Genomic DNA, 27,933 nt, shown 5'->3' with positions numbered 1-27,933 from the left:
TCATTGTCATGGCAACCAAGGAGCCGGCTTTCGCCCGCTGATTCCGGAGCCCGTGGCCCACGGAGTTCTTGGCTGGCCCCCACGCCTAGCCTGCCACATCTGGGGTCACCCGGCCACTATGCCCAGGTATTCCTGCAACCCCGACCTGCGCCGGGCCTACGCCCCCTAGGGAAAACCCTCCTCTCCATCTCCAAGCCGGAAGGGCGGGCTTGGGGCCGGGAGTGGGGTGGGAGGGTGGGCATTCTGCGGCGGGTTTGTCCAGCGCGGGCTGGACATCGGGCCATGCACCGGGCTGACGGTCCCGGGCTTCCCCTCAGACATGAAGATTCTGGCAGAAAAGTAAGAGATGCTCAGAGGCCATCGACTCCACTCATTGAGCCAGTAAAAGTGTTTTGAGGCTTCGACAACGGAGCTAGGCCGCCCTCTGCTCCCTGGCGCGGGGTTCACAGGGTCAGCAAGAGAGGAAACTTGGAAAACACTGGGGACGGTATAATCTCATGTTGGGGAGGGAGAGTGGGCAGGAGGTGATGGCCTGAATAATACCTCTGAGCTCTTCATGTCCATGAGGTGCTTTAAATTACCTGCACTAGGGGATAATACCTAGCCCCCCAAACAACCTACAAGGGCATGGGGGAGCCTGTCACAGAGCAGCAGGGTCAGTATTCTCAGCTTTGGAACAGTAGTGGTGTGATCTTGGATGTGTTTATGAATTTGGGAGTAAAAACTATCAACCTTCCCTGGCATTATCATTGGTTACAGTTCTAAAGCGATGGATACTGTTAGAGATGTCCACAGGTGGCATGTCTGAGTGCAGCACCTCCTCCCTCTCTGCTGGGTACCACATTTACAAGGAATGATGTGGAAGTGAACAATCTAAGTAGATAGGCCCAGACTGGATTCTTACAGCCTCACTTGTGAAATAAATGCATGAATTTCAATGCAAACATTTCTTCAGTTTCAGTTTTTACATTCCTATTTGGGCCCTTTTAAAATTCCTGGTTCTTCTTAACTAGTAACAGTTGTAGGCCATGAATTTTGGTAATTTTATAGACTATACCCTGAGACTAAATGAATGATCAAATTGTAACAAAAATCACAATTCTAAAAGCGTGTGTGTGTGTGTGTTTGGAGAGAGAGAGAGAGAGGAGAGAGACTGAGCTGAGAACTAGAATAGAGGTTTGCATAGATTAAGTGCTCAATAAATATTTGCCTAATTTGTAAAGAAATGAAAGAGATCTAGAGAGATGAGGCCATATGCTGAAGTTTACATTCATACTAAGTACTATATACAACAAGTATTGTACTTTGTATGAATTAATAGATTCATATTAGTAGATTTCAGTCAGAGTGAGACCCACCAAGTCTGTTAATATACTATCTAATACAGCAATCTGTTTTCACTTAGACTTAGAAGATATAGCTGAGTATCAGTGGCTCAAGCCTGTGATCCTAGTTATTCAGGAGGCTGAGATCTGAGAATCACAGTTCAAAGCCAGCCCCCAGCAGAAAACTCTATATGGGTCTCTTATCTTCAATTAACCAGCAAAAAGCCAGAAGTAGAATTGTGGTAGAGCACTAACCTTGAACAAAAAGCTAAAGGACAAGGCCCAGGCCTTGAGTTCAAGCCCCAGTACTGGCAGCAAAAAAAAAAAAGAAAGAAAGAAAGAAAAAGATAAAATAATGAGTCAAATTATGTATGTGAGTAAAGAGACAAATGAAAGGATGACTTTCAACATGTTTGCAATTTTAGATGACTTCTTTTTTATCTTTATACTTTCATATTTTCAAGCAGCACTTTGGGCCATAACTATAACTTAAAAATAAAAAAGTATTTTGGGCAACACAGATTATTTAGATTATTAAGCCATCTCCAATTTGTACATATCCTAAAGCCTTCCTGCTGTCAAGTGAGTCTGGGAACAGCCTTAGAACCTCACTGGGAAGTCCTGAATAAGACAAACCACAATCCTGGTTAGGCTCCACGATACAGTTTCAGTACCCTTCATGAATGAGGTCATAGAAAAAATAATCACAAAATGACTAATTCTCAGATGTTTTGATTTATGAATGTTGCTGAAGTAAAAATTTTCTGCTTGAAATAAATACTTAAGAGAAATCTTTTACCTTTGAATTTGTCTTACTGCCTCTTGTATAGTGAAACTCTCTGGGATATTGCCAAAGCTGAAGTGGACAAAAGAGGAAATAATGGAAGTGAAGGTGATGGAGTTGAAATTGGAGAAAAATCTGTTTTCTTCATTGGCAGTAAAAATGGGGTAATGTGTGTGTGTGTGTGTGTGTTTTTCAGTGAATTGTTGAGATGATTTAACAACCAAATTGTTGTTAATTTTTTTTTGGCAGTATTGAGGTAGAGATGAGGAAAGTTTATATTAGTAAAGCAAACCACAGAAAGAGTATACAACCCAGACCTTGTATGGGCACATCTGAAAACAGGTGCAAGAGTACTCTAATTCACCAGTATTTATGGTGAAATAATAGGTTGGGTTTGGTTCAACTTCACCTTAGGATGAGTGTTCCCCTTTAATCGGATACCTGGTATATTTATTCATTCTATTTTACAGAATGATACACTGTTTTAACAATTGAACCCAGAGATAGCAATGTTAGTTCACTTTATAAGTTTAGGTCTAGATATTTTTAGAATCCCTTTACAGGGCCAGGTACTGATGGTTCACACTTGTAATCCTAGCTACTCAAGGGGCTGAGATCTGAGAATCGCAGTTCAAAGCCAGCCAGGGCAGGAAAGACTGTGAGTCTCGTAGCTACCAGAAAACCGGAAGTGGTGCTGTGGCTCAAAGTAGTAGAGCATTAGCCTTGAGTGAAAAAGCTCAAGAACAGTTCCCAGTCCCTAAGTTCAAGCCCCATGACTGACAAAAATCTCTGTAGAGAAAGGATGCTTCCCGTAAAGACAGGTGTCTTGAGATAAAAATTTTTGCTTTATAAACATTTTTTTTTGTGCCCAGAAGAATCATTTAACAAGAGTAGGAGATCATTTGTAGTTTGTTGTATAGAGTTTTATTATTTGAAAAAACAAAAACAAAGACAACACAATGATTCAAACCACCATACCAGCCTTTGGATAAAATGTGATCAGTGGCAGAGAAGGGGCCGGAAGCTACATTTCCTGCCTCCTAAAAAGAAACTTGGAATAAGTGTATCCCACAGAATTAAACAAGTAGTATAGCCTATTGCTTCAGTTACCGATTTTGAGCATATTTGCACCATATCCTTTATTTGTATGTTATCTTCTCTTTTACTTCCACTTCAACAGTTGGAATGAAAACATTTTAGAAGGCACTAATCATCAGCTTACCTAGTAATTAGCATTGTTGAGTAAAGGGAAAATTCAAGACAGCTGCCAAGTTGACCACTAACATGAGATAAGATTTGCTAATATTTGTCATCTGTAGGACTTTATAATTATAATAATAGCAGTGTAGTTACACTGTGATGGAAAGTTGACAGTTAACTTTTTCCACTTATCAAACTTTAGAACAATTCTGAAAGTTCCTAGTTTTCAGTTTCCAGGTAATTTATCATTCAAATGATTTAAGAAGCTATTTTGGGCCACAATTATGAACACTAATCAAATTTTGCAAAAGGGTGACATTTACACAGTGTTCTTTGTTTTTTAATTTTCAGGGAAAGACTACTATTATTCTAAGGTGTCTTGACAGGTAAGTGTTATATTAACCTTAGACTGTATTTATATGTATTCTACTTATACAAGGACAAGGTAGAGTCTAAAAGATATATAGAAAGAGAAGGATTTTGAGACTCAAAATATTTAATTCTCAGTGAGACTTTAGCATGATCTTTAAGAGCTCCTTTAAAGATAAGACTAATAAAGAACCAAAAGGTATGGGATTAATCCTGGATTTTCTTGTTGGAAAGAGAAATATTACCATAATTACCTAGCCTACAAGAACATTTACATCCTTTTGGGCTATGTTCCTTTGGTACTTAAGTTACTTTTGTTCATGTAATGAATGATAATTGAATAATAATTGTAATTGTTCAGGGGTACATTTCTGAAGCACGATGTTGGTTTTCCAACTGTACCTTTTACCATTTGTTTTAATTATTCCCTAACCTTGTATACAATACAAGCATTTCATCAGATTAAGAATTAGGATTATGATTGTTAGATGTTACAGGGAGTTTGTGGGTTTTGGGGTGTTTTTTTTTTTTGTTATTGGTCATGAGGCTTGAACTCTGGGCCTGGGCGCTATCCCTCAAGCTCTTCAGCTCAAGGTGAATGCTCTACCACTTAAGCCACAGCGCCACTTCTGGTTTTCTGGTGATTAACTGGAGATAAGAGGCTCACAGACTTTCCTGCCCAGGCTGGCTTTGAGCTGCGATCCTCAGATCTCAACCTCCTGAGTAGCTAGGATTACAGGCGTGAGCCACCAGTACCCAGCTACAGGAAGTTAATAATATAAATATTTTTACTACTACTAGACTTAAAAAGTTTTAATGGTAAATTTTAAGTGTTTTTTTTTACTACATTAATATAATAGAATAAATATCCATGGTAAGATGGCTTATCAAGCAATATAAACTAGTATAAATAGTTCATTTAATCATTGTAATAGTCTCCAGTCATTTGTTTTAGGACATGTTCGATATAATTTGTTTATGAATCTCACATGCTAAATGATGCCCATATTTGAACTGTGACTTGAAATAGAGAACTACATAAACATCTTCCTTTGATATTCTCAGTAGAAAACATCAAGTCAGTAGGTTGCCAGCTCCGCACAAGGCTGATTATAAACTTCAGGCAGTGGTTCCCACATGACCTCGTGCCCAGCATGGCTGTCATCTCTGCCAGCTCATCACCACTTCCACCACCCCCAACGGGTGCCATTATATAACCACAGAGATGCTTATATGCAGCTTTTATAATTTGTACCTCATTACTAGTATTCAAAGTAGCTTCTTTGCTAATAACTTGTTTAAGACAAAGGAAAAATGAATCAAGTAAGATTATATCATAAGAAACTGATATTGCCCGCTATGGTAATATTTTCTGCTGTTACAGGGATGAGCCAGCGAAACCAACCTTAGCTTTGGAATATACATATGGAAGAAGAGCAAAGGGGCATAACACAGTGAGTGTTGTCTTCAGAGGTATGGCTGTGTCATACATGGGAGAGTTGAGATGCTGGCTTTGTATTACATTTTCCATCTTATCATAGCAATAGCTGTGTCCCAGTTCAGTTGCTATGAAGCCCATCCAAACAGAAAATATTTCAGCCTCTCATTCACTATATCTCAGTGCTAAAATAAGATTCACCTATTTCTCTCCCTCCTTTCTTCCTCTCTTTCTGAACAGTTTCTAACATCCTTCTAAAGCCAATGGTCATTTGGATATTTAAAACATATTTGAGGCCCATATAAAATTATTACATGCAGACAGCCCATGAGCAGCCAATGAGAAGCATACAGAAAGCACATATATCTTCCCTATCATGTCCCAAATGACTATTTCTCAGGCTGTTCCTAAAACAAGTGAAAGTAAGATTAAGGCCTATGGTTTCAAATAATACTACCAACTTTAAGATAGCTCGAGTCAGTGCTGGTGGCTCATGCCTATAGTTCTAGCTACTCAAGAAATGGAGATCAGTGCCGAGCGCTGGTGGCTCACACCTGTAATCCTAGCTACTCAGGAGGCTGAGATCTGAGGATCGCGGTTCAAAGCCAGCCCGGGCAGGAGAGACCGTGAGACTCCTATCTCCAATAAACCACCAGAAAACCGGACGTGGCGCTGTAGCTCAAGTGGTAGAGCGTTCGCCTTGAGCTGAAGAGCTGAGGGACAGCACCCAGGCCCAGAGTTCAAACCCCACGACCGACAAAAAAAAAAAAAAAAGAAAGAAATGGAGATCCAAAGAATCACAGCTTGAAGCCAGCTCAGGTAGAAAAGTCCATGCAACTTCTTCTCCAAAATAACCAGTAAGAAGCCCAGCTGCAGGCACGGCTTAAGTGGTGGAGTGCCTGCAGAGCATGCTCAAAGCCCTAGGTTCAACCCTAGTGCCAGAAACAAAGAACAAAACAAAACAGAATTGGAAACCTTCAGTGCTAAGGATTGAACCACCCAAGAGCTTGTGTAAGGCTTTATAACTGAGCTACATCTCCTGTATTCTTTAATACTGATAATTTATATTTTGAGCAGTACATTTTCACAAATTTTCATAAGCCAAACCTATTTTTAAGATTTTAGAGACAAAATAACTTACAATATTCTTTTTATCTGTAAAGTAGAAAAAGTCACATGAATATGATTAATATTAGTAGACAAATGAACTTCAGAGTAAAGTTACAAAGAAATCTTATTTCAGGCCTGGTGTGGTGGTTTATACCTATAGTCCTGCAACTGAGGAAACTAAAGGAGGAGGATTGAAAACTTTAGGGAAGCCTAGGCTACACAGAGAGTTTTAGGCCAGCCTGGGCTATAGAGGGCACCCCTATTAAAGAAGAAAGAAAGAGAGAGAGAAAGTGTGTGTGTGGGGGGGGGTGAGATTTTATGTTACTACTCTGAGATACAATGAAGATGAAAATTTGTCAAAATGCAAACTAATATGTTTTATCTAAACCTGCTTTAATAATTGTCTCTTCCAGTTCATGGTAAAATACATAAAAACCTCTATGACTGTTCATTTGTTTGTTTGAGTTTTTTTACCTCTAGACTTTGAACCATAAATGGGAGCTTTGGGTCCTGGAAACTTTCAGATTTAATGTTTCCTAAAGCAGCACTTTGTCAGTCCTTTCACAGTTTGCATGAATGGAAGATTTTTCAGCATGGTCAGGCAGAAGCAGAGATGCCTTAACAGCCTAAGAAGGATGGGAGATGGAGCAGACAGGCCTGTTTCCAAATTACTTGTCTGCCTAGCCCTGTCAATCCCCTGTTACTTTAAGAGAAAGAAAAGTAGATAATAAGTCACCTTTATCTTATTCCCTCACCGACATTTGTTACTGTCAGTTGTAGACCTTGTATTACCCATGGGAAGCAGGCATAGAATAGATTTCCTACTTGTACTTTTCCTTAGGTAGTCTTGATGTGCAACCAAGACTGACATCTGTTTGTCCCTTTTCCTTCTGCCTTACCTGGATGTCTGATTCATTTTGTGAGCATCTGTCATCCTAAAACAGGATGTTGTCCTATTTATCTCTCTTATTTCTGTCTAAAGTACTAAAATTTTGTGTTTTAAATGTGATACAGAATGGAGACACTGTTTTTGTTTTTTTCTACTAAAGTATTAGCAGAATTGGCATTTATGTACATGTGTAGACAAAATATTTCGCTGTATTGGGGGTTGAACTCAGCGCTTTGTATGTCTAGGCAGATACTTTAGCACCTGAGCCACACTCCTCTGAAAAAGAGAATTTATGGTCCTGGAGTCTGAAAGAATATATTCATAAGTGTTTTGTCCTTGTGCTTGGAAATGCTTTGGTGCATTTCAAGGGGGAAGGGATCATGGAAAGTTTTAACTGCCAAAGAGTATTGATTAAGGGCTGCAATCTTTTGTGTAATACTGCAATTATTACTGGCAGATGTTCAGGAAGTATAAGACACATATATTTTTTAATGTATTTTTTTATTTTTATTTTTTGGGTCCAGTCGTGGGGCCTGAACTCTGGGCCTGGGCACTGTCCCTCAGCTCTTCAGCTCAAGGCTAGCACTCTACCACTTGAGCCACAGCGCCACTTCTGGCTTTTTTCTTATGTGGTGCTGAGGAATTGAACCCAGGGCCTCGAGCATACAAGGCAAGTGCTCTACCACTGAGCCACCTTCCCAACCTAATGTATTTTTTTATACAAATTCCTTTTCAGCCAAAAGATATTGCTCACTTTTGGGAGCTGGGTGGAGGAAGCTCCTTACTGGACTTAATTAGCATCCCTATCACAAGTGACACCTTGCGGTAAGTGAACAGCTCCAGGAAGAGTTGTGAGTATACTCAGTGTTCACAACATGAATGGGAGTAGGCTTTGTGGGTCAGAATTTGGGGAAACAGTTGTATATTTCTTCCCATGTGCTTAAATGAATGCTTGCAAAGAGATTTTTAAGAACCTAGCTTCTGGCTGCGCTACAGGGAGATAGCTGGCATTCCCACAAGTAACACACTTTGCAAACCAGCTAACAACAGCTCTGTCAAATAATACTGGAACCGAGGAATTCATTTGCAAAGCAAATTTGAAAAGCTTAATCCTATTATCTATCTCAATATGTGTGCATTAAGCTCCGAGCTTTTTCTTCAGCTGGATAGTATAAGTCAACTTAGGAATTTAATGTGGCTTAGTAGTATTGAGCTCCATCCAAAGACTCTTCCAGGAGGAGAAAGTCTCTCCCTTTGCCGACTAGTCCTTTAAGCACTAGAATCCAGGGGAAAACCTCAAAACCCTTTGGTAGTGTTTTCCTGACAATGACTCTCAAATGTTGGCCAAATCAGACGTGGAAAATTGTGACATTTCTCACAGTGTTCCTGGAACTGGGAACTGATGGTAGCCAAGGGAAATAAACAAATTAAACAAATTAAAAAATCTGGAATATCTCATTCTTGTCAGAGATTAACACAAACCATTGTTGCTGCCTGGACCAAATACAAAGGGTTTGCCAGTTTCTTATTATATTTTGGATGCTAAAATCCTTAGCGAGTATGGAATTATTTCATACTCACTGGACAATTGCTTTTCCAGTGGTAGCTGGATATCAATAATGTTGGCTTTATCCAGTGATTAATTTTTTCTTTTTTGTGTGTGGGTGTCGAGGCTTATACTCAGGGCCTCACACTCTCAGCTTTTCTTGCTCACAGTTGTTACTCTATCACTTGAGCCACACCTCCAGCACTTTTTCCTTCGTTATTTTTCAAATGATGATCTCGTTTTACCTCAGCCTGGCCTGAACCACCAACTCCAAGTAGTGTATGATCCACATATGCTACCATATTCAGCTTATTGGTTGAGATAGGATCAGGCTATCATTTTAATTTTGCTCCAGATCATGATCTTCCTGATCTCCATGTCCAGAGTAACTGGGATTATGGGCATGAGTTATCATGTTCTGCTGGATTGGAATGTTTTATGTACATATTTGGATGTTGCTTTCTTGCTTACAAACACCCTTTTCCTGTGACGTTAATTTTCAGAAACAGAATTTTATAGTCATATAGTTTTTAACTTGAATCTTCTTTTTTTTTTTTTTTTTTTTTTTTTTTGTCAGTCGTGGGGCTTGAACTCTGGGCCTGGGCGCTGTCCCTCAGCTCTTCAGCTCAAGGCGAGCGCTCTACCACTTGAGCTACAGCGCCACTTCTGGTTTTCTGGTGGTTTATTGGAGATAGGAGTCTCACGGTCTCTCCTGCCCGGGCTGGCTTTGAACCGCGATCCTCAGATCTCAGCCTCCTGAGTAGCTAGGATTACAGGTGTGAGCCACCAGCACCCAGCCTTGAATCTTCTTAATGGAGATAGTTTCCTAGGAATTAGAATGGCTCATGGTGGTGTAATTGATTGTCTTTTTGCTAGTAGTTTATTTAACTTAGCATAATATTTTCAGGGTTCATATTGTAGCACATGTTAGAATGTCCTGTCTTTACAAGTATATACACATTTCGCTTATCCACTAATCCATCCATGGGACATGCGTTATTCTATAACTTTGGACTATTGTGATGATGTTGCTATGAACATTGGTGCACAGTATATAAATATTTGTTCAGATCCTAGCTCCCAGGGTTTTGGATATGGCCCCAGAGGTGGAACTGCTATCATGTGGTAATTCTATGCCACATGTGAGGAATTGTCATACTGTTTTCCACAGTGAATGTACCAATTTATGTTCTCATCAGCAATCTAAAAAGTCCAGTATTATTATATCCTTAGCAACACTTGTTATTTGTAGCTTTTTTTCTTTTGATAGTAGCTATCTTAATGCTGTGAGGTACTTTTCCCTTGTGGTTTAAGTTTGCATTTCCCTAATAATTAATGATTTTTAAATTCATTTTCATGTGCTATTGGGCATCTATAGATTTTCTTTCAGAAACTAATTGAGACCTTTGCCCATTTTTAAATTGGATCATTTTTTGTGTTTCTGAGTTTAGATTGATGTTTGATGTGTATGAACAGAGAGCATATGGTGTTACTGGTCCATCCAGTCATGGGTATGCTTTCAGACAGAAGATAATATCACTTCATATATATTATATCTGTACTTCAGAATTCAGATCCATAATGCCTTCAAGGAAAGGTTCTTGTAAAGACTGAATAAACTAGGTGGATCCTTAGCAAGGCATGAATCTGCCTCTTCCTCCACCGTGCTGTGTTGCTGCCGCCACTCTTATTAATATTTTTGTTTCCCTTCTTTGGAGCGCACAGTAAAATTGAATCTGAACATGGTATTGTTGGATCCAACTGCTTGCAGTTTTTCTATTTGTACAAGATTGCTTTTAGATCAAACACAATGTCACTTTTGATTGTAAAACTGAAATATCACTAGAGTAAAACATTGGAATACATTTTTACATGTTTTCTCTCTCTTTCATCTTAAAACAACTTTTTTGTAAGCTATAATGTTATTCTTAGATGAATTTCAGTACAATAGCATTTCAAAATGAGCCCTATTTTAAGGGTTTTTTTTTAAAAATGTTTTTATTTCTTTAGGACATTTTCTATTGTTCTTGTTTTGGATCTTTCAAAGCCTAATGATCTTTGGACCACCATGGAAAATCTGTTGCAAGCCACAAAAAACCATGTAGATAAAGTGATCATGAAACTTGGAAAGACGCATTCTAAAGCAACATCTGAAATGAGGCAGAAGATATGGAGTACTATGCCAAAGGACCATCCGGTGAGTTGCTGTTAGATGGATGCAGGAATCCTTTGCCCTATACTTCACTGATATCATATTACAAACAAACTCTTTAGATTTTTATGCATGAATTGAAATTCATTTGATGTAGATGAACTTGTTCACTGGAAAATTATAGTAATTTAATAAAACAAGGGCGGGTAAAACAAGGGAAAAGATTTCTTAGATCTTCTTGTTAGATGTCTAGTGAAATTGTTATGGTTTATTACACCCACCAAAAGAAATATATTTTTAAAGTAGTAGTTGATATTGATTTGATCATCTCTGTAAAATGAAGATAAAAATCCAGCTCTATAAAAGTCAAATGGCAAAAACTAGATGAAGCTACTCTTTCCTTAAGCAGGGAAGGAGTTTTAATAGCTGATTCTACATGGTGTAGTCCACATTCGTTTACCGTCTGTCCCATACTTAGTATCTTTTGATCATCTGAGTACTGATTAAATTACAAAGTTTTTGTGATGGTTATACAAGTTTTTAAAATACTATCACAAATACCAGCATTTAGAAAACCAAGAGCAGCATTTTATATTGCCCAGATATGCATGATATTAGAGTAAAACAAATTCATGCAGTATAAATGCTAATACAACAAATATTTAACATGAAGTAGAAAAGACTCTGAAAATATGATCTGTTGTATAAAAAATAAAATGGCAAATCAAGAAAAGAATACAGTAAGTTAGGGAACTGTCATTTTTAGTGTTTTGTGTTTATTTTGGTGCTGGTACTAGGGCTTGGACTCAAGGCCAGGGTACTGCCCTTAGCTTTGTTTTTTTTTTTTTTTTTTTTTTTCGGTCTTGGGGCTTGAACTCTGGGCCTGGGCGCTGTCCCTCAGCTCTTCAGCTCAAGGCGAGCACTCTACCAATTGAGCTACAGCGCCACTTCCGGTTTTCTGGTGGTTTATTGGAGATAGGAGTCTCACGGTCTTTCTTGCCCGGGCTGGCTTTGAATCGCGATCCTCAGATCTCAGCCTCCTGAGTAGCTAGGATTACAGGCGTGAGCCACCAGCGCCTGGCTGTTTTTGTTTTTTTTTTAAAAGCCAGATTTGGGACTTGAACTCAGCCTGGGCACTGTCCCTGAGCTTTCAAGCTCAAGGCTAGTGCTCGACCACTTAAGCCATGGCTCCACTTCCAGATTTTTGGTTGTTCATTAGAAATAAGAGTTTCATGGACCTTTCTGCCCAGGCCAGCTTTGAACTACAGTACTTGGATCTCAGCCTATGAGTAGCTAGGATTACAGGTTTGAGCCAACAGTGCCTGACCTTCCTTAGAAGCTTTTTCACTCAAGGCTGGTGCTCTACTACTTGAAACACAGTTCCACTCCCTCATTTCTAATTTTGTACTTCAGAAATGTAGTTTAGAAAATGAAAGTTAACACTGCAACACATTCTGTAACACATAAGAGCAACATCTACGAAAGTCTGCAAATGGTATATTTGGAAGTAAATAGCAATTACTAAGTACATAGAAATAAGCAATTATAATAAACAAGTTGAATACATTTATTAACAGGATCGTGAGTTAATCGACCCATTTCCAATCCCTCTGGTCATAATTGGAAGTAAATATGATATTTTTCAGGTAAGTTCTTCCGCTTCTGTTGACATGTGTGGCTTTGCTTTATGGGGTTTTGCAGGGAGCACCAAAATGATGCTGAAAAAAGAGAAATAGCCCTGGAAAGGGTAGATTAAGCAATCACCCATCTTAAAGATTTTTGGAAAACATATAATTAGGACAGGGAAATTAAAGAAATAAATGTAGTACTTAGCATGAGGATAAGGTAGCAGATTTAGAAAATGAATCCTCAACCACTGAGGGATAGGACTTACTTCCCAAGTGTTAAATTGAAAGAAAGAGAAAATTAGTTTCTTCTTATCTTTGCTTGTCAGAGGATCCTTAGGGTATTCCACACAATAAAGTCTGTGCTTCTATCTGAATTCTCTTGAGCTAAGTGCTTAAACAAAGAGAAGATCTGACAACTGTAGCTCTTGTTCAGTCTCTATAGAAACCAATATCTGAGTGATAGAATCTTACTCCTCTGGGTGGGTTTTTAAAAATAAGAAATAACCTATTTCTATACCTAATAATTTTCTTCTTGGTGCTTCAGGATGTTTAGTTTCCTCATCTTGTGTTTTCTTTTGTAATATTTCTATTTCTGATGTTCCTAGATTTCTACATTTCTAATATTCCTAACATTTCTCTAGGATTTTGACTCTGAGAAGAGAAAGGTGATATGCAAGACACTCCGATTTGTTGCACATTACTATGGAGCATCTCTAATGGTTTGTACATTTTCTCTCCTTGGTGCCTGAAGGGAGAATAGGAAATTTGGAAAAGTAGCTCATTGATGCACAGCTACGAATATTAAATGTTCTCACTGAGGCACTTTGTCTCCTCCTTTCCTTTGCTGCTGCCAAAGACCTCTTTCTCAAAATGTTAGATACTGTGCCTGTGGGGTACACTCAGCTTCCATCTACAGCCTAGTCACACTTAGAGATTAATTGCCTATGGGCTTATTTATGTTTCGTTTCCTCTTAAGAATTAGAATCTGCAGTCAGGTGCTGGTAGCTCATGCCTATAACCCTAATTATTGGGAAGGCTGAGATCTGAGGATAATAGTTTAAAACCAGCCTAGGCAGGAAAGTCTGTGAGACTCAAGCCAGAAGTGGAGTTGTAGCTCAAGTGGTAGAGTGCTACTAGCCTTGAAAAACAAAACAAAACACACCTCAGGAACAGTGTGTTTACTTACAAGAAAAAGAAAAGCTGGACACTGATGTCTCTGCCCACAATCCTAACTATTCCTAAGCAGCTGAGGTCTAAGGATCACTGTTTGAAGCCAGCTCAGGCAGGAACATCTGTGAGACTCTTACCTCCAATTAACCACCAAAAAGCCAAAATTGGAGTTGTAGTTCAGTGGTACAGTGCCAGCCTTGGGTAAAAGAGCTTAGATAGCATTTGGAAGCCCTGAGTTCAAGCCCCAGTACTGGCAGTACACACACACACACACACACACACACACACACACACACACACACACACACACACACACACACACCACCACCACCACCACCACCACCACCACCACCACCACCACCACCACCACCACCACCACCACCACCACCACCACCACCACCACCACCACCACCACCACCACCTCTACCACCACCACCATCAACAACAACAACTTTGACAACAGGGCTTTGTTTTTATGTAAACGCATTGCTGTTGGTTATTGGAGAGGTAATTTTACTCAAGCCCTTTACCACTTAGCTCCACTCTCTTCTCAGGTAAAATAGATAAAAATAAGTCTTTCTTCATAGGATCCTTATGAGGATTAACAGGGATACATAGCATGACCAAATTTTGCCAGCTAGCTTAAAAGATAAAACACAAAAACATATTTGTTAAAAAAAACACTTCTTCACACTTAAATAATTATATAATGCTCTCTTCTTCTAAATCCGATCAGATGAATCTAGACACAATCTGGTCTATACTTTGTCTTCACAGCTATAATATTGTAACTGAAATTACTGTGTACATCCTGTAATCTCAACTTTGGGTTTTTTTTGGGGGGGGGTCCGGTCGTGGGGCCTGAACTCTGGGTCTGGTCACTGTCCCTCAGCTCTTCAGCTCAAGGCTAGCGCTCTACCCCTTGAGCCACAGCGCCACTTCCGGCTTTTTTTTTAATGTGGTGCTGAGGAATCGAACCCAGAGCCTCAGGCATGCAAGGCAAGTGCTCTACCACTGAGCCACCTTCCCAGCCCCTGGGTTTTTTTGTTTTTGGACATTCTAAGTGCATTTTATGGCATATTTTCTTAAAATCATTACCTTGTGTTTGAATTCTATTTGCTTATTGACAGAGTGCCTCAGAAAATGTCTTTTATTATTTTGAAAAGAATAAAAAGAAGTTACTCAAAATAAGAAAGAACTTTCAGGCATGAGTGGCTTATCTCTATAATCCTAGATACTCAGGAGGCTGAAAGCTGAGAATTGTGGTTCCAAACTAGTGAGGCAGACAAAGCCTCAAGACTTTTATCTCCAACTACCCAACAAAAGCTGGACTTGAATGTATAGTACAAGTGGTAGAGCATCAGCTGTGAGGAGAAAAACCAAATGAAAGCATGAGGCCCTAAAATTCAAATCCTGGTAACAACAACAACAGCAAATAAGTTCCATTAGGAAATAAAGAATACCAGGGCAGAGCTTGTTCAGGGTCAACAGCTCTACATGGAGGATGTTTAGAAGAGATGGATAAAGCAAATGGAAAAACTGAGTTTAAAAGTTTCTAGCTAGCCGGGTGCCAGTGGCTCATGCCTGTAATCCTAGCTACTCGGGAGGCTGAGATCTAAGGATCGTGGTTCCAAGCCAGCCTGGGCAGGAAAATCCATGAAACTCTTATCTCCAATAAACCACCAGAAAACCGGAAGTGGCATTGTAGCTCAAGTGGTAGAGAGCTAGCCTTGAGCTGAAGAGCTGAGGGACAGTGCTCAGGCCCAGAGTTCAAGCCCCACTACTAACACAATAAAAAAAAAAAATTCTAGCTAGCCCAGTACACCCTACATTCTATGAAATACTTTTGTGGTTAGGTTTTTTTTTTCCTCTCTCAGGAAAAAATGAAAAACTATAATAAAACATAATGCAGTATATAAAGTAAATTAAGGTCATATTAGTATTATACTTATTCTAATAAATACAAAATTAAAATGAGCAATGTATTTTAAAAATTCCGATTGTTTTCTCTCTATATCTCACTAATAGCATTGTTTTCAATACTTTCTTGTAAATCAAGAATCAGGTCTTATATTTTCTCCTTTGAGTATTTTCCCTGGGATCCTATTCTTATTCTACCATGAAGTTGTCTTGTGGAATTGCTCTTAGAATCAGAAAATTGACATCTTTGTTTCATAATTACATTTCATTTCAGTTTAATTTTTTCCTACTTTTGTGTATGTTAGTCATTCTGATTTGGCTAAATGATTTCATGTCATTAGAAATCAAATCTTTTTTTTTGGGCGGGTCCGGTTGTTGGGCCTGAACTCTGGGCCTGAGCGCTGTCCCTCAGCTCTTCAGCTCAAGGCTAGCTCTACCACTTGAGCCACAGCGCCACTTCCGGCTTTTTTCTTTTTGCTTATGTGGTGCTGAGGAATCGAATCCAGGGCCTCAGGCATGCAAGGCAAGCACTCTACCACTGAGCCACCTTCCCAGCCCCAGAAATCAAATCTTTTTTTTTTTTTTTTTGGTTGTTCCTGGAGCTTGAACTCAGGGCTTGGGCCTTGTCCCTGAGCTTTTTCACTCAAGATTAGTATGCTACCACTTTGAGCCAAAGCACCACTTCCTGTTTTCTGGTGGTTAATTGGAGATAAGAGTCTCCTGGGAACTTTTTCTGCCAGTGCTGGCTTCAAACCACAATCCTTAGATCTCACCCTCCTAAGTAGCTAGGATTACATGTATGAGCCACCAGCACAGGGCTAGAATTTTTTTTTTTTTGATCAGTTGAACTCAAGACCTGGGTGCTGTCCCTGAGTCTCTTTGCTCAAGGCTAGCGCTCTACCACTTGAGCCACAGAGCCACTTCCATTTAATTGGAGATAAGAGTCTCACAGGGGGGCTGGGAAGGTGGCTCAGTGGTAGAGTGCTTGCCTTGCATGCCTGAGGCCCTGGGTTCGATTCCTCAGCACCACATAAGAGAAAAGAAAAAAGCCGGAAGTGGCGCTGTGGCTCAAGTGGTAGAGCACTAGCCTTGAGCTGAAGAGCTGAGGGACAGCGTCCAGGCCCCGAGACCGGATCAAAAAAAAAAAAAAAAGAGTCTCACAGGGACTTTTCTGCTCTGGCTGGTTTCAAACTTTGATCTTCAGATCTCAGTCTCCTGAGTAGCTAGGATTACAGGCTTAAAAAATTTGTGAGAATGGAACTGGTGGGGAAAGAGGTGGGAGAGGGGAAGAATGATGGGAAGAGTGACTAATGAAGATGCACTGTATACATAAACGGTTATGTTAAATTGTAATCTCCTTGTACAACCATTTGAAGATGAAAAATTTTTAAAGGATGTTAGAGCCTAATTATAAACCTATCTACCTCCTTTCATTCTTTAAAAAAATCTTCTGGTTATAATCCTAGTTATATACCATCAATGAAAGTATTCAGTATGATGTCTTTCAGGCTCTGAAGGCAACTCTAAAGACAAGTTAGAAAGTTGTTTTCATGAGCATTAGTGTCCTTGGTCTGCTCTGCAGCTCCCACATTGATTGGTTTGATGACAGAAATATGCCCTGGTTATAAAAGTTATTTTTTATTATGTACCTCTTATTTTTTAACCAATCCAATTGCCTTTGGGGAATTTTTTTTCTTCTAGACCTTAAGAGTATGTTTATGCACACACGCACACACACACGCATACACATCTAACACTACCACAAATGTGTAGATATAGACTTTTACATTGTTCTTTGGAAGTATTTATGATCCATTTGAGCAGCTGAGATCATCAGAGTATAAATGCAAGGCCTTTCCCCATCATACCTCATGGAGTTTGAAGTATGAATTAAATGTATCCAGTTTTCTTGATTATAGGTTTTATTTTGTCTACTCAAATGTATTTTCTGGAGAAAATACATTAATGTGGCTATCTCTACCATCTCTACTTGCTCTGAATTATATTTATTTTACTTGTTTTCTGATACAGTATCAGATTATATAGTTTAATCTGGTTTTTGTTTTTCTTTTAAGTTTACTAGTAAATCAGAAGCTCTACTACTAAAAATCCGTGGAGTGATCAACCAGTTGGCATTTGGTATTGATAAAAGGTACTGCTAAGTATTTTATTTTATTGTACTTGTGGGTGTTGCCTCATCCTGTAATTATCCTCTTGAGTCTTGTTTCTTGATCAACAGGGTGCTCCACATGGCTGTTCTGCTAGTCTGCTTCTTTTATTATTTAAATGTTCCTCAAACTTTACAAGTAAAATGTCATATAATGTTAGTTTTAAACTGGAACAAAATGAAATTATTATATTCCTTTTTAGTAGCTTTCCTTTTATTATTATTTTCTTATATTAACTTGAAATGGAATTGAAAACTTTAGTGTATATTTTTCTTAGCTTTGCCATTTCTCTGAGTTTGGATTTAAGGTAATATGGATGTGAAACCTTTATTTACACTGCAGTTTAATTTTTGAAATCATTTCAGTTGCTATTCATGGGCTCACTGGTACAATGTTCTCATTATTGGTTTAGATATAAACTTAGCCTTACTTAGCCTGCTTACAGTGAGTATGGCAGCATGTTCGATTGCCCAACTAAATTAGAATCTCTTTTCTTTTCCATGTAGCAAATCGATATGTGTGGATCAGAATAAGCCACTGTTTATCACAGCAGGATTGGATTCTTTATGTCAAATAGGTTGGTGAACTTATTAAGATCACTTAAGCTTTTTAAATTGCTTATTGATTTCACGCTACTCCCTGTTCACTTGTTTCCAGCACACCACTATTTCTGGTTTCATTATCACTGTGGCTATTTCATGTGTATATATTTATATACACAGCATTGATACACCACATTGACATATTTGTGGTAGAGGAGATGTTGCCACATAAGTGATTTCTCACCTCTATTGCACTAAAAATGCTATATGTAGTTCCCTTTCCACAGTGAGTTCTAGATACTTTTAAATTTTAAATCAAATTTAAAGCTGCATATTATGAGTAATGGACAGATACATGAGATGGAATTAATTAGAATAAACTAAAAGAACCCAATTGTACCAGTTTTTAGGTATGTTTTACCTTTCCACTATAAAAATAACTTGCTTATTCAATGAGATATATTTCCTGTGCTCAGATTCCATGATCTTCTACAACGAATGGAACTTCACTTACCAAGCTCATCTTTTCTTAGAAGCTGTTTTTCCTCCCTGCCTTCTTCCCTTCCCTTTTTTCTTTTTCTCTTCCCTTTTTCCTTCCCTTCCCTTTTCCTTCTCCTCCCCTCTCCTCCCCTTTTCTTCCCTTCCCTTTCTTCTGGTTTTTAACAAGGGCTTATTTTAATATAATATGATTAAAATGGGAAAATTTTAGAGAGAGAAACATTTCTTGCTCACTTTGCATGAAATGAGAGTTAAAGACTCAAAACTGTTTTCTTTCTGAAGATCTTTGGGCCTACCAATTCTTTATGTTCAACGTCGGCATGGTTTGATTTTTAACATTGTCAGGTAGTAGTTTTCTTTTGTATTTCCTATCCTCTGTTACTCTTCTGAATTAAAGATAGCTTGACTTCAAATGTAAATATCTTTGTAATAATATTATAGATTGAATTGGAATGAAATGAGTAGGGATGGTGTTGCCTAATTGAGCAGTCACAGAGACTGATTTTGATAATTTTCATTCATGGCAACTTATTTCAGCAGCACTGAGACTCGCTGTGCACTGGTATATAACACTGATGGAATTTTTCTGCCTATGTGAGTAGTTAGAGGTCTGAAAGGTTGATCATTATTGAATTTAACAATCACAGACCTCTAACCTTATCAAAACTGAATTTTTTTTTGTTCTGTGAAAGCTTATGGGAAGATATAAGACATTCTAAGATGTGCAAGAAATGAGAAAATGTTTTCCAACCACCTGCCTGATACTTAGGATAAGTGAAGAACTCAACAATTACAAACCCAAGTAATCCAATTAGAAAATGGGCCAAAGATATCTTACTGCAGCAGGCATTTCACTGATGAAGCCATATAATCACAAATAAAATACATGAAAACATGGCTAATATTATTAGTTACTAGGGGCATGCAAATTTAATGAAACCAGAATGCCATATCACTTCTCACGCACCATGCTAATATTATGAAATAGTGACATCGTTGAGGATGCAGAGAAGCTGGGTTGCCCATACTGTGCTTGTGGGGATATAAAATGGCACAGTCCTCTGGAAAACATTTTGGCAATTGCTTTTCATTTGGCTTTTCTCTGTTTTCTGAGATAGAGCCTCCTGAGTAGGTAGGATTACAGGTGTCAGCCACTGGTGCCCAGCTACCTGGTTTTTGTTTGTTTTTTTTTAACTCAGTGTTTAAAAGCATGGCCATACATGTTTGTTTAGTTCATTATTCATTACTGATGGTCATTTTGACTGGTTGGTTTTGCATAGTACAAATGATGCCACAATGTGAAGGCCTTTATTCAGATATGCATATGTTTCTGGGGTCAACCCACAACCTGGAATTACTCTGGATAGGATATAGATATATGTAGGTAGAGCATGTTGCAGAATGAGAGCTAGAGCTTACTTACCTTACTCCTTATCTCTTCTTACAACCCTAGAATATTTCCCAGTGCCTTGTACTGCTGGCTAGGGCTCCATTTGAGTGGTGACTATATTAGGTAACTGAGTGGTCCAGATTTACAATTTTATGTGTCATCTGTTTAATTGATGATAATGCTTCCATTGAAGTAGTCTTTTGGAATACAACTTTTAATTTTAGGGGCTCCTCCTGTTCCTGATAATGACATTGGAAAGCTTCACGCTCATTCACCAATGGAGTTGTGGAAAAAAGTATATGAAAAGCTCTTTCCACCAAAGGTATGTACTTCTAATTCTTTCAAAGCATGAGTTTTTAGCACTATTCACCAGTCATAGAAAATGTCTCAGAGGTCCTGTTACATTAACTTGGTTTGTATTGCGCATGCTCCAATATTACATTAACACTTGCTAAGCTCTATTATAAATAAATCACTGTGGAGGTTAGAATGCAAGTAAGATGTGGCTCCCCTTTCAAACAGCTCCCTGCTGTTAGAGGAGGAAGACCATATCTGAAAGGAGAGGGAGGCAAGGGTGTCTCGGGGGAGGATGAGAGCTTGGCTCCTTAGACACACGGTGGCCACTGAAAGTTTCTGGTTACGGGCATGAAATGATTTGGTGAACTGTAATTTCAGAGTATCAGCACGCTGAAAGCTACTAAGGACCCTGCTCGAGATCCTCAGTATGCTGAAAGTGAAGTTGATGAAATGAGAGTTCAGAAGGATCAGGTATTAATCAAAACGTTCCCATAATTTTGTGAGTTTTATTCCAGTCTATTATGCCTACTGGGTTTAAGTTGTAAAATTATTTAAATAATAGGCTGTATAGGGAAAAGGACCCTCTGATATACATAAAAAAGAAACTTGAAACTTATCTATCATGCTGGCATGGAACCCTAGCTACCCAGGAGGCTAGTATCCAGAAGATCATGGCTTGAGGCCAGCCCAGGCCAAAAAGTTTGACACAATCCATCTCCAAAATAACAGGGGAAAAGTGAGGCGAGAGATATACGCTCAATGACAGAGCCCCAGCCTAGCAAGCATGAGGCCTTGAGTTCAAACTTCAGTAAAAAATCACTATTGTTCTACTACCCATGCAACTTAGTGTTTATAAATCCCTTTTCACTTTTCAGTTTACTAAATGTCAACGAGGGGGAGTGGTCATTGTTTTGCAGTTAGGAGACACTTTTGTAGTTCATTTGACTGTGAGATTATCGGGAAGGTTTTGTTTTTCATCAGGCCATTCAGTCATATTCAGATTTTCTTTTCCTTTGAGGTGGTTCTGGTGTTTAAACTCAGGACCTCACACTTACTAGGCAGATACCCTACCACTTGAGCTGCATCTCTCTCTCTCTCTCTCTCTCTCTCTCTCTCTCTCCCTTCATTGCTTTAGTTATTTTTAAAATAAGTTCTCATGTTTTTTGCCTCACCTAGCCTAGGACTACAATCATCCTACTTACCTAGGATCACAAATATATGCCACCTATCCTGGCTCATTATTGAGATGGGGAAGCAGGGGCTCACTAACATTATGCTTAGCTAGCCTCAAATTATGATCCTATCCTCAAAAGCTGGAATTACAGTCATAACCCACCATTTCTGGCTTCATACTTTTCTTGTGCCAGAAAAATTGCCTTGTCCAATTAAGGATTGTCCAGCCAGAAAGCACACAAGCATACTTGACAGAACCTAGGATCTCTCAAGGAAGTGCTTAGAAGTGAAGGCTACAGTTCCACCCATGCCAATATTTCATGCCCATTTCAATATAGAGTCTGGTGTAAGAAAACATACTTTGATAAATTCACTATGACTCAAATACTATGTGTAGACTTTTCTCAGATCTTTTAGTTTGATTCAGTGGGACATTGCAATTCTGCCCTTGTATAAGGAAGCTATGGCAAACTTTAGAAATGGAAACTATCTGTGACAGTCTCTGGGTGGGCTGTGTAGAACTCTGTGACTTGGGCAGCCTCATCATTCCAAGGGTAACCAAGAGACAGCTATCTGCTGGGAACTGTGACCAGGTGTTTTCTTAAAGTCTTCATCTTTCACCTTAAGGAGTCCTAGAATGAATAAAAGTTGTTTTTTTCTTTAAATGTAGTCCAGAAGACTTTTGAAAAATACACCATGAATGTTCAGAATGCTTTGTAGTGATAGCAAAGTAGAAGACAGTAGAATGACCTCCTATAACCCTTATTATATATGAACCTTGGCTGTAGAGGTTAGTTGGAAGTCCTCTCTGGGTTCATGATTAACTGCCATTCTTGATAAGAGTATCTGTTTATATTTCATAATGATCACTTTTATTAAGGTCACATGCAGAGGTGTTATTAAAGGTCTAGGGTATTTCCGAACACGGAGTTTCCACTTTGAAATCTGTCTTCCCTAACTGACTAAATTTTGAATGATAGGGGAAGGCAGGTCCACAGTGCCTGTATCCTTCCACATTCTTGTACTTTATTGCGAGCAGGGTACTAAAGACTATAATCTCTTGTCTGAGATTTTTTAAATTTTTAAATTTAAAAAAATTTTTTTTTGGTCATTCATGAGGTTGGAACTCTGGTGCTAGTCCCTTGAGCACTTCAGCTCAAAGCTAGTGCTCTATTGCTTAAGCCAAGCACCACTTCTGGTTTTCTGGTAGTTAATTGGAGATAAGAGTCTCATGGATTTTCCTGCCCGGGCTGGCTTTGAACCAGGATCTTCAGATATCAGCCTCCTGAGTAGCTAGGATTACAGATGTGAGCCACCAGCACCCAGCTCTGACAGATTTTTTAAACCTACATGAGATGTTGTAATGTCTGAATTTCAAGTCTAAGCCATTTTTATTTGTGTTGCTTTTGGAAGATGAATGACATTAATTTCAGACTACACATACAAAATCTTTACATGAATTTATGTTTCTGCTTTAAAAATAACAGTGATTGCCATTTGATGCATAATTATTAATATCTGATCCCACAGTTTGACATTCTAATATGGTCTAATAAGGTAACAGCTCAGAATCTATCGATTCTAGTTCTTGTAGCTCTATAGAGATTTTCACAAGCCAGAAGACTCATAGGGACCTTTCCTGTAGCTCTCTTTTCTCTCGTTACTCAAAGGTCAGATCTCATATGGACACCAGAAAATACAGTGATATATATTCCAGTGTTTTCTAGAATCCTCTACCTTTTTTTGTTTGGGTTTTTTGGGGGAGAATGGGGTGGTTTCCAGTTCTGAGGCTTGAACTCAGGACCTGAGCATTGTCCCTGAGCTTCTTTTGTGCTCAATGCTAGCACTCTACCACTTGAACCACAATGCCACTTTTGGCTTTTTCTGTTTATGTGGTACTGAGGAATCGAACCCAAGGTTTCATGCATGCTTGGCAAGCACTCTACCACTAAGCCACTTTTCTAGCCCTAGAACCCTCTAGTTTTAAATCATTCCTGGTGTTAGGGAATGTGAGTATGGAAAGTGCTTGCTGAGAGCTTCTACCTCTTTTCAATATTTTTTAAAGAAAGTGAAGGAAAAAAAAGGTAGTGGAAGTTTGACTAAATAATTACTTTTAATGTCTCTTTGATCAACCATGTATACCTTTTCTGCATTCCTGATTTTGAAAAATCTTCTTCCTGATGATACATAGGTCTATAATTTAGTTAAGCACATACACAGTGACTCACACAGAGAAAAATTTTCTTACTGTCCCTTATTGAAGATGTTGTAAGCATTTATAAGACTATAGATGGTATGAGTCCATGGACCTTTTATCTCTAAAAAAATTCAGAGGTTTCTAGAGTCGATGGAAAGCTTCTCAGTTTTGCTTTCACTTTGTGTGTGTGTGTGTGTGTGTGTGTGTGTGTGTGTGTGTGTGTGTGCGTCTGTGTGTGCATGCGTGTGCGCATGCGTGTGCCATTACTGGGGCTTGAACTTGCTCTTATTTGTTTTTTTGTGTGGAGGCATGGCTCAATGCTCTACCCCTTAAGCCATAGATCCATACCTATTTTTTGGTTTTGTCAATTGTGGTGCTTGAATTCTGGGCCTGGGTGCTGTCCCCGAGCTCTTCAGCTCAAGGAGAGCACTCTACCACTTGAGCCACAGTGCCACTTCTGGTTTTCTGGTGGTTAATTGGAGATAAGAGTCTCATGGACTTTCTTGCCTGGGATGTCTTTGAACTGAGATCCTCCGATCCCACCCTCCTGAGTAGCTAGGATTACAGGTGTGAGCCACCGGTGCCCGGCCCTTGGTTTTGCTTTTTTGTTGATTAATTGGAAATAAGAGTTACAGACTTTTCTGCCTGGGATGGCTTCAAATTGTGATCCTTAGACCTCAGCCTCCTGAGTAGCTAGGATTGCAGGTATAAGCCACTGGTACCTGACTGCTTTAACTTTTTAAGTGGCTCTGTAAAACAGCCATGAAGAATTACAGCATAAAGCAAACATGACCTGCTACACCTTTCAGACATGGATTGTTTGAGCTCACAGGTAGCAACACTGAAGATCTGGTGGCCTTGGTGAGCCCTCACCCACCCACATACTTGCTCTTTCTGCACCCTGAGGAATGACCAGCCCCATTTTCCCATGCTGCCACAGGAGGGCGCCACCACTCACAGAGCATCCCAAGGCAATGCTCTCAACTTTATCTTGATGAAAATCCTGGAGCATTTCCAGTTAAAGTTTGAAGTACCAATTTTTTTTATAAGCTAACAATATTTTAAACCACAAGTAACAGATAACATATAGACTGGGTTTACATCATTGGAAAAAAATAAACCAAGTTAAATGACTGCTTTGGAGTTATTACCTTACTTTGGAGTTATTACCTTAAAAACTCTTCTAAAATCATGCACAATTTTAAAACTGTTATATCTAATTTTAGTGACAAAGTATAGGCGAAAAAAAGAGATAACCAGTTTTTCTAAAAACAAGAACAGATTTTTTTTTTTCAGGACAACTATGAACTAAAGTTACCCTAGCCAAAGGGCAGTGATCATGTCATCTTGCAGAGTAATCATTTTTGCTTATCTCAAATGGTAATTTGTTTTGTACAGTCATTTGGACATTGAATAACAGAGGAAGTCAGGAGCTTAGACGATCCCTTTTGAGTAACATTTGTCTCATGCAGGATTCACATCTCTACAAAAATTTATCCTTATTTTATCAATTGTAAAATTAACATATTCATTGTGAAAGTATATGTAAAGTATATAGAGTAGAAAATGAGAATGTCCTGCTGTCTCTCTGGCTATACGCTATTTTCAAGTGGTTCATTTATCACCATTATTTTTGCTGACTGCCTGTGTGGCCTTGTATGAATAAACACTAATGTATGTAACCAACTGGGGAATACTAAGGTGTTTCCAATTGTATACAATTCAAGGAGATATACAATTCAAGGAGTCTCCTTCTGTTCATGTTCTGTATACGTCGATATGAGTCTGTGTGATCTTTTTGTGTGGATTTGTGAGGGAGATCAGGGGAAGGGTGAATCCTGGGGTTTGAACTCAAAGCCAGGGCACTCTCCCTTAGCTTTTTCACTCAAGGTTGACATTCTACCACTTGAACCACAATGCTGCTTCTGGCTTTTGGAGGTTAATTAGAGATGAATCTTACAGACTTCCTTGCCTGGCTGGCTTTGAACCTTGATCCTTGATGGCATGAGCCATTAGTACCTGACTTGTCTGATCTTTCTTTCTTTCTTTTTTCCTTTCTTCCTTCCCTCTTTCTTTCCTTCCTTCCCTCTTTCTTTCCTTCCTTCCCTCTTTCTTTCCTTCCTTCCCTCTTTCTTTCCTTCCTTTCTTTCTGCCTTTCTTTCTTTCCTTCTTTCTTTCTTTTTTTCTTTCTTTCTTTTTTGAAGTGCTAGGGATCAAACCCACAGCCCTGTGTATGTTAAGCAGGGCAGGACACTGAGCTACATCCCTAGACCTTGGTTATCTTGAAACAAGGTCTCACAGTGGCCTTGAACTCCCTGTGTAGCCTGCATTGGTCTTAAACCTGTGACCCTCATCCTCTCATCTTCCCCCACTGCTGGTATTATAGGAATGCACCAACATGACTGGCTCATTGATGTTTCTAAAACAGGAATCACTGTATAGAAGAATATATATATTAAAATATTTACATTTCATGGGGCTGGGAAGGTGGCTCAGTGGTAGAGCGCTTGCCTTGCATGCCTGAGGCCCTGGGTTCGATTCCTCAGCACCACATAAGCAAAAAGAAAAAAGCTGGAAGTGGCGCTGTGGCTCAAGTGGTAGAGCGCTAGCCTTGAGCTGAAGAGCTGAGGGACAGCGCCCAGGCCCAGAGTTCAGGCTCCACACCGGACCAAAAAAATAAATAAATAAAATATTTACATTTCACTAACTATACCTAAGATTTTCAAAAGAGCTTAGCAGAAAACAAATTTTAAAAAGATACTTTTAAATATTTAAATTACAATGAATGTTCATTGGACAATAAATACCTTTGCTGGGTGTCAGTGGCTCATGTCTGTAATCTTTGCAACTCAGAAGGCTGAGATAGGAGGATCATGATTGATACCAGCCCAAGCAGAAAAAAAAACTATGTGAGACTCCTTTTTTTGGTTGGTCGTGGGGCTTGAACTCTGAGCCTGGGCACTGTCTTTCAGCTCTTCAGCTCAAGGTGAGCGCTCTACCACTTGAGCTACTGCGCCACTTCCGGTTTTCTGGTGGTTTATTGGAGATAGGAGTCTCACGGTCTCTCCTGCTTGCCCTGCCTTTGAACCGCGATCCTCAGATCTCAGCCTCCTGAGTAGCTAGGATTACAGGCGTGAGCCACCAGCGCCCGGCTATGTGAGACTCTTATCTCCAACCAACCACCAAAAAGTCTTAAATGGTAGAGCATCAGCCTTGAGCAAAAAAGCTCAGAGAAAGCACTCATGCCCACAGTTCAAGCCCCAAGACTGGCACCAAAAAATATAAATAAATAAATACCTTTGCTTGAAACTTTATAACAAATTTGTAAGTGCCACACAGAAATTCTGAAGACTCTATTTTTAGAAAATAAATCTTTAGTCACTTATGAAAATTCATCCAGAAGTTTTGTGAGTAATGCTATAGAGGTACATTTTTAAAATTTAGGAAATGCTAATAGTTTTAAGATATGTACTTATGTTTATTTTTTTCTTAAAGTTATGTATATTTTTGTTTTAGGAGCTGGAGCAGTACAAGAAAAATTCTTCCAAGACTTGGAAACAAATCGAGCTAGATTCTTAAACCTAACTCAACTATTACGTGTTTATTTCTTTTTTTCTAAATTCAAGTAAGATTATCTTACTAATAAGTATTGTATAAATGTGACAAAAGTTAGGATATTCAGTTTCTCAAGAGCAAAGCTGAGCTTCTTGTTAAATATTCTGGAGTCTTTTAAAAAGGAAAAACATCAACTACATGCAATATTTTTTAAATAAAAGAATCTTTCACCACTTACATCTAATATGAACGTTGTATAAATTCAGGTCAGTATTTAGAAGTTTCTGTTTATATGTTCTTGGGAATATGAAAGCCAAGAGTATTTGGTAATAGTTTTATATGTAAAGTGAAGTGTCTCTGTTGGATGCATCCCTTCTAGAAGGAATACTGAGCTGTAGCTAGTAGGAAATTACCGGAGGTCCTGATTTCAAGCTTTTAACACTTTGAGGCTCAGAATGTACCAGAAAGCATTTCTTTAAATTGCACATCCCTGGACCCTAGAGGCTATGAATGAGTGGCTTGTGTTCATTGTCATTACTGTGAGAGAGACACATTTATTTAGTGTCATCTTTTAAGTCTAAG

The 27,933-nt window shown here is 38.9% G+C and overlaps 1 protein-coding gene across 2 annotated transcripts; it reads left to right on the top strand.

Annotated features, from left to right (window-relative positions):
• Positions 1 to 4: 4 nt before the first annotated feature.
• Dync2li1 (dynein cytoplasmic 2 light intermediate chain 1) lies at positions 5 to 27,590 on the top strand. 2 transcript variants are annotated; one of them, XM_042675497.1, is made up of 13 exons: positions 5 to 126; positions 2,156 to 2,273; positions 3,661 to 3,695; positions 5,063 to 5,132; positions 7,852 to 7,940; positions 10,672 to 10,858; positions 12,391 to 12,459; positions 13,083 to 13,160; positions 17,607 to 17,683; positions 18,206 to 18,276; positions 20,354 to 20,451; positions 20,805 to 20,897; positions 27,313 to 27,590. In XM_042675497.1, exons 1-13 carry the CDS (start codon positions 119 to 121, stop codon positions 27,373 to 27,375), a joined length of 1,056 nt encoding a protein of 351 aa, XP_042531431.1. In that variant the 5' UTR covers positions 5 to 118; the 3' UTR covers positions 27,376 to 27,590. The 2 variants fall into 2 exon arrangements, with proteins under 2 accessions (XP_042531431.1, XP_042531429.1); XM_042675495.1 differs by lacking the exon at positions 5 to 126 and adding an exon at positions 256 to 339.
• The last annotated feature ends 343 nt before the right edge of the window (positions 27,591 to 27,933 follow it).

The sequence above is a fragment of the Dipodomys spectabilis genome, unplaced genomic scaffold (genome assembly GCF_019054845.1).
Source record: "Dipodomys spectabilis isolate Male_0828 unplaced genomic scaffold, ASM1905484v1 ptg000026l, whole genome shotgun sequence".
NCBI lineage: Eukaryota > Metazoa > Chordata > Mammalia > Rodentia > Heteromyidae > Dipodomys > Dipodomys spectabilis.
Note: the sequence above shows the minus strand (reverse complement) of the source record. Positions and strands in the feature narration are given on the sequence as shown.